The following is a 7,500-nucleotide window of genomic DNA, read 5'->3' on the forward strand; positions in this document are numbered from 1 at the left end:
TCTGATTCAATCTGGACAGCGCATCTGCCAGGCTGGGTTTTCCGGGTCGGTACACTACTCGGTAGTTGTGGCAATGCAAACGGAGAACCCATCGCTCGATTCTTGCCGATGATTTGGATCTACTTCAAAAAATGCACTCGAGAGGTTTGTGGTCCGTTTCTAATTTGATGTCACGCCCATACACATACAAGTTGAACCGTTCACATGCCCATACTAGGGCGAGAGCTTCTGTTACTGTCTTAGCGTACCGTCTTTCGACCTCAGTAAGGTTACGCGAGGCATACGACACAGCTCTCCATTCCCCTTCTTGTAACTGGAGTAACATTGCCCCCAGACCGTCAGTCCTGCGTCTGCCACTATCCTTGTCTTGCAATCCCCTCTGAAATAAGCCAGTGCTTTTGCTATGTCATGAGGCGTTTGAGCTCTTCGAATGCCTTTTGTTGTTCGACACCCCAAATGAAGGCTTGATCTTTCCACACCAGCTTCCGTAGTGGTTCAGCAACTTGTGAAAAGTTCGGGATGAACTTTGATGAATACTGGACAAGCTCTACAAATGAGCGCACTTCTGAGGCATTCTTTAGGGGTTGCGCATCCACGACTGCCGCAATCGTCTCTTCACTTGGCGAAACTCCTTCGTGACTCAGATCATGTCCGGAAAATGTAAAACTGCATGTAGATTCTTATCGTGCTCTCCGGTATTTTTCCCATGAACGATTAGGTCATCAGCTATGTTTGCCACCCCCTTGCAACCACGTATAACATCGGATATAATCCTTTGGTACTTCTCGGGGGCTGAAGAGATACCGAACATAAGCCGCTTGTACCTATACAGCTCTCGGTGGGTGACAAATATGGTGATTTCTCTTGAGCCTTCTTCTAGTTTGCCCTTCTCGTATCTACGCAAACTCGTATTTCACCGTCCGGTTTTGGCGCTAACACGAGTGGTGATATCCACGACGTTGGTGTGTCTGGCACTTCTTCAATGATGTCCTTGCTTAGGACATCATCCAATTTGAGATCTACTTTGTCCCTTAGTCCAAAAGGGAAGGGAATATACGTACTTGCCAAGCTACAGGTTTAACTTCTTTGTTAATGTGTAGCTTGAGGCGATAATCTTTTAGCTTTACAACCCCAGTGAGTATGTCAGCATAACTCTCCCGGATGTCCTGGTCGCAACCCTCTTCCACTGTTAGGAACGTTCTCTGGTCCCAAGCGTAACACGTTAAGCTTTTCGGCTGTTTTCCTTCCCAGTAAAGGTCTTCCTGTTGAACTCATCTACACACTCAGCTCCGTTATCTACACATACCACCTCTGCCACAAAAGTTCCTACGACCCCGAGCGGTTGCTTCTGTCCGTACGCAAATAACTTCTTATTCGACACTTCGGATTCGCATTCGATCCGATTCTGTTTCATATTATTCCAAGCGTTGTAGTCAATCAGGTTACATGATGCCCCAGAGTCAATAAGTACACTGTCTAACACTACTCCTTCAATACTCCTCCCACCTTGAGTGTCATTTCTCCAACTCGCAGCCCTCCTCCAACAGTAAATGCATAACCATCTCCTTCTCCAGAGACCCCTTCTGCTACTAGCTAGGCTTTCTTCTTATTTTCTGGGACGGTCCCTTTCTGGTTACTTGACAAGTGTTTCTTGTTTCCACAACAGACCGCAAAATGTCCACGAGCTCCACACTTTCCACACTCTTTATTCTCAACTACAACACGAATCCCTTGCGAAATGGCCTACGGTTGCAGTTGTAGCATGCTTTAGGCCCACGCGATTTGATGTTTGGCCCTCCTTTCTTAGGGTCACGCCCTCTTCCCTTCGTTTGGAACTTTTGCTGTTTAACTGAATTAACTTGATCTCTGCTACTAACCGGTGCCTTGCTCATCGACTCCATCTGCGCGTCCACAGCTTCATGAGATCTTGCAATGTCTTGTAAGTCTTTAAAAGTAGCATTTGGTTTCTCCCGAAAATTTCATCTGAGCCTGCCGTCTCGGCATTTCTCGATCAGTTGGTCCCGAATCGTCTGAACCACGCTCGCAAATTCACATGTAATCGCCTTCTGCCTTAGCCTGCAAACAAACTGGTCTACTTTCTCAAGTGATTGCTGAATTCAAAAGGTACGCTTACTTTCGGTACAAAATAGCTATCCAATACCTCCGCAACATCTTTCTAATCTCTTAATTCTTCCACCGGGCCGGCAAGTACAAATCCTTCTTATCCTGCGGTGTGCAACAAGAGAGCAACCTTCTGACGATCTTCCGCAATCCCTTATGCCAACACATACAAATCGAACGAGCGTTTCCAACGCTTCCAACGTACCGATAAAGTGTGGGGTTCTGCCCTGGGTTCGAAACAGGGTAGACCCCGTACTTGATTCGTTCGGATCGCCGTTGGCTGACTTGGCCCGGCTGGTTGACTGGTGTTTTGTTCACTCATTACGCTGATAAAATGTGTTTCCTTCGTGTGATATTTCAAAAATAATTACGCCAAAAATTCCGTTAATCCCGTCCTCGTCGCCAGCGTAACGCTTCACTATCGGATGGCTATTAAAAGCACTTTTAAAACTCGGATAAACAGAACTTTAATAACACTACACGATGCTCTACAACATGGCGGATCTCTCTCTAGATACCCATAACTCCGCGCGTTACATAGGTCCGCATAGCATACTTGTAAGACACTACAGTATGCAACATAAACAAGCTACACTGCGTCACGAATGTTTCTTCACGATCATCATGTCTTTGAAGCGTAAGCGATCCGTTCTGTCGATAAAAGATAAAGTCTATGACTTTGCGATTAGAGAAAGGAGAAAAAGGAACCAATTTGTCGGCTGAATATGGCGTTAGTAAGCAGCAGATATCTGATATCTGCAAGAACAAGGAAAAGATCATGAACTTTGCCGACACATGTACAGGTATTCACAATGGACAGTGAAGATGTAGACCATATTGTTTTCCAAACGATTTGTAAATGTTTCATTGTTTCACGATTAAACGTCGCTTTCTTAATTTAATCAGTTTTTGTTCCTCATTAATATTCATATTCTAGATTATCCGGACTATTTCATCCAGTCCAAACGAGTCCAGATAATCAAGGTTCAGCTGTATTTGAACAGCAGAGTATGTAGGTGATGGTCACAGCTGTCTGTTATGAAGTGGCAAAAGAAGCCTTGAATATTGAACGTCTGATTGGTGGTGGCTTTTTGCAGTCTACATAACAACATTTTTCCACATAAAACACTGTTACTGTAGCCTGCATGCCAAAGAGTATGAAGCATTATTTTCTTAAGCAACAGATTTTAAAAGCAACAAGAGATTAGTTTGATCAAAACTGGTGGATTTTTCTTTAAACATTCCATTACATGTACATGTTCTAAATGCAGCATATATATGCAGATCATTCTGAAGTTGAATCTTTCTGAAGTCTTTTTAACTCTGGTGGCTATCTTTGTCAAATCAATTCTGCTAAGCAAGTGCAGTTGAACAGCATATTGCTTCTAAATTCCCTGTTTTCACTTTTTCACATTCACTTATTTTCAATGATGCATTGATGGAATGACACACTAATTTAATTAATACATTTGGCAGAAAAAAATATCGTTAGCTTATGATACCTGGAAAAAGTAGCCTTCTCCAAGTCTTGAGCTTACACTAAACACATGGTCCAATTTAGCATGTTCTGGTACAGCCTGAGCGATACAGCCATCAATCTCCAATGAAAAGCTTGGTTCATCTAAATCTTGAGGACTCACAGTCTTTTCATTGCACACATAGAAGTTAAGTGCACCACTCTTTAGCGACACCCAGCATTTACGCCACTTCCTATCAGAGGCAAGGTCGACTTTGCCAGACTTCAATCTAACAAGGACATGCTTGACCGACAGCCAACCAGCTTTACGAGTTGCCCCACCTTGACGTGATTGTGCAATGCCAGATCTGGGTTTCCAATCTGCATCAGTTCCACAGCTGCTATTCTGATCCAAATCATCACGAAATGAAGCATTCAGATCCTGCAAAAGTTAACACAAAAGAAATCAACTGCAAAACATCAGTTTGATTCAAGACAAGTAAAAGGGACCAGCTGTTCTATCTTCTGGTTTATGTCTTGTACTCTTCTTTGTCATTTCATTAGCTCTCACTGCACCGTCTCATCCCTTCAAAACACTGATTTGAAATATTTGACAACATATTGATACTTCGAGAGAGTGCCATCACAAGTTTCTCACCTGACGGCTGTTACTTGTATTCATATCAGCAATTTTCTTGTAGTAGCTTATTTCAGTAGCATCATCTGAATCAGCTGACAAGTTACTCCTTGAACTAACAGAGTAATCAGAGTCACTAGCGACAGACAGGCGTGCTGAGAGTTCATTGGAAGATGAGGACACGCTTGATAATTTTTGTCGGTCAACTGAGTCACTTCCAATGTCCTCCATGCCATACCCACTGTCACCAGGGTCAGTACTATTGGGTTGATGAGTTAATGGAGTGCTGCTACGTGATACTGTTGGGCTGCGTCGGTCCATGTCAACAGGAGTACTACTGGAGCTGAAGCGCTCATCGTCACTGTTGTGAAGAATGCCATTTATGGGTGCAGTTTTTAGGTTTAATTCAATGTCATTTATCTGGATGGTTGGAGCATTATCAGAGCCCTGGCTTTCCTTCCTAGATGGATTCACCTATTAGTACGTACAATAAATGATAAAGTTAAAGAAAGAAAAATAAAAGTGTCATTTCACTAATGCGATTTATACACTTTATGCAAGACAGTCATTAAGTAACAATCAAACCTTACTTGGGGCTGGAGATTAGAATGAATAGTTCCAGAAACTGAACCATTGCGTCTGGCCTGTTTGAAAAGAATGCAGTAGTCTAATGTCAAAGAATGAACTACTAAAAACATTGAAACTGAAAAAAAGGAGAAAAGAGATTTTTCCAAAAATGAAAAGTTTACAAACACGACAAAAATCCAAGAACTTTTGAGCTTCCTCTTCAGAAACAAAATTGAGTCCCCAAGCATGGCTCTCTGTGAAACAAAACAAAATAAACATGTACACTGTATTATCAGTGCTAAGGACTATCAATTACATTCTTTTCAAAACACTGAATTTCTTTAATTGTTCTTTGAAACTACCTGTATTAGTCTTACTTCAATGGTTTACAATACTACATTAAATGACCATTTTCCTTCACTTACTTGATTTACGATTTCTCCACTGAACAAAACACTCAGATGTCTTCTTCAGCCTTATTTCTAGATTCAGTAAAAGAAAAGTTTTTTAAAACAAGTCAGAATTGACAAAAACGTAAAATTACACAACAGAACCATTAACACCTTAGGCTGACTAAATCTTATAATCCTGCTTACAGTAAACGTATCAAACCTAAACTGGTCCCCATTGGCAAGTAAAATTGACCATGTTAGACAGAGCAAAATCTGTAAGGGCCACTCTTGGGTGGAAAGGGTATAAATACCATCATGAAAACACATGGTCACGAATTGGGATTCTAATAATATAACAGTTCTACTATTTAAGAGAGGACCACAATGAAATCCACATTCAAGTAGTAATAAAAACTTGCATTGTTATTATTGAGTGATCTTCCCTGCTAGCAGAGCTAGGTCTCCTTTCTTTTGCATTTGCTGGGCTAATGAGTGCCAGAAACAGACCTCTGCCATGGGTCGAAATTCACTGTGTTCAGAGCACGTGCTGCGGTTTCTTAGCGCATGTTGTACGGGCTCACTTAACATCAGCATAATTACTGTAAAGGAATGCAAGGGTCACAGTCAGCAAACACATCATGGGACATGCATTTTGAACAGTCCTGTCCAAGGTCGTGGATGGTGGTTGTATAAATTTAAAAGTGAGTTTTGACCCAAGGCAAAGGTCCCCTTTCCCATATTCATTATCCCAGCAAACACAAAAGAACAAAAGATGTCTGCCAGCAGGGAATGAGTGATCTCACAAAGTAGATAATCCAGCAAATCCTCCATAAAAATGTCCCTTTATGCTGTATTATCTATATAGCCCTTGATTAATATTCGGATAAATGTTATTTTTTGTAATTTTTAAAAGCTCAAGTATTTATGCATTACCACTCAAGTTTATTTCTGCACTGAACACAGCCTCATTGTTCACCGAAGCTGTGACAAGAAAAACATCTTCTGTATTCACCTGCAAAACAAACTCACAGTTAACCCATTAACTCCCAGGGGTTCCCCATTGACAAGTAAAATCGTCTGGCATTAGACAGAGTAAAATACTAAGTATGGTCGGTTTAGGCTGGTTTGGACGCGAAAGGGTTAATATTAATTCTAACTCAAGGTATAACAATGATGTCAAAGATAACATTCAAGGACGTTTCAGTTGAAAAGAGGATGCTACAAAACTTCTTGTCTGTCAGAATTTAACAGACCAAAGGTCTTTCAGAATGAACCCCAACATAATTTTATTTCACATTTATTTTTCGACCTGATGTTGTCAAGATTAATTTGTTGTAAAACTCGTAGTCCATGCCAGCGAATAGGAATATTGAAAAAGATACAATCTTGCCTGCCCATGAAACGAATGCTATTGTTTTACATCACAGTGACTATGATTAGATTGGTTTTGCATTATGTCAGCACAATCTGGACTAGCTGTGACAAGGAGAACCTACGTCATGTTTTAAAGTTACAGAAACGAGCAGCTAGGGTAATTAATTTCCGATGCTGATAATCAGGTGTCTAGTGTCAAGCTGTTCAATAGACTCCAGCGGCTTCCTTTTTATGAGGAAACCAAAAATAGCTACATGCTGCGTTGCATACAAACGTATCTAGAGTGAAATTACCTTCATATATATATATTGAAGGCTCTTCAATACTCAACAGTCAGCAACATAATCGTGCTACAAGATGTAGTAACACCAATTTTATTTGGGTGGAACTTACTGTAGGAATTCTGCATTATTAGAATCTTTTAAGAACAATTATCATTGTAACAACCTTTTTGATGAACAAGAGAAACTGTATCATTTTAATATTAGTTACAATTAAGTTACATTGTATTTTTTGTTACAATTCTTATTCATATCATATGGGCATTTTATAGCTTTATTGATAGATATGTTACAGAATTTAACACACATTTCATCTTTTAGCTCTTACATTTCTGTGTCCACTTCGCATGGCAATATATTAGTTTAATTTTAATAGATAGTGGACCACAAGTTTATTAGTTACCTCAACTATTCTGTGCCACGTCCCTCTTTAAATAAAGTGTATTATTGTTATTGTTCATATTTCACACCACTAGTTGTATTGGTGGACATGTATCCCAAGGTCATCAAGCTATTTCCTATAGCCTTAGGGGCCTTAAGGGTCGATCCTTCTTAAGATCTTTGCTGTTCCCAACAAGCAGGCTTTCTGGAGTAAGTTCAAGATCCCAGGTGTTCCTATCTTAGTAACCCACATCATCAAGTTTTTGGTCACTGCCCCAAGTGCCCCAATTA

The 7,500-nt window shown here is 40.6% G+C and overlaps 1 protein-coding gene across 1 annotated transcript in view; it reads right to left on the reverse strand.

Moving 5' to 3' along the window:
- Positions 1-7,500, reverse strand: part of LOC138054420 (rho guanine nucleotide exchange factor TIAM1-like) — a 47,890-nt gene that overhangs the window by 36,531 nt on the left and 3,859 nt on the right. Inside the window, 6 exon segments of the mRNA XM_068900861.1 lie at positions 3,624-4,019; positions 4,236-4,688; positions 4,805-4,858; positions 4,968-5,035; positions 5,207-5,263; positions 6,107-6,185. Of these exon segments, the coding sequence (XP_068756962.1) occupies positions 3,624-4,019; positions 4,236-4,535 (696 nt within the window). The 5' untranslated portion in view covers positions 4,536-4,688; positions 4,805-4,858; positions 4,968-5,035; positions 5,207-5,263; positions 6,107-6,185.

Source organism: Montipora capricornis, chromosome 6 (genome assembly GCF_036669925.1).
Source record: "Montipora capricornis isolate CH-2021 chromosome 6, ASM3666992v2, whole genome shotgun sequence".
Taxonomy (NCBI): Eukaryota; Metazoa; Cnidaria; class Anthozoa; order Scleractinia; family Acroporidae; genus Montipora; species Montipora capricornis.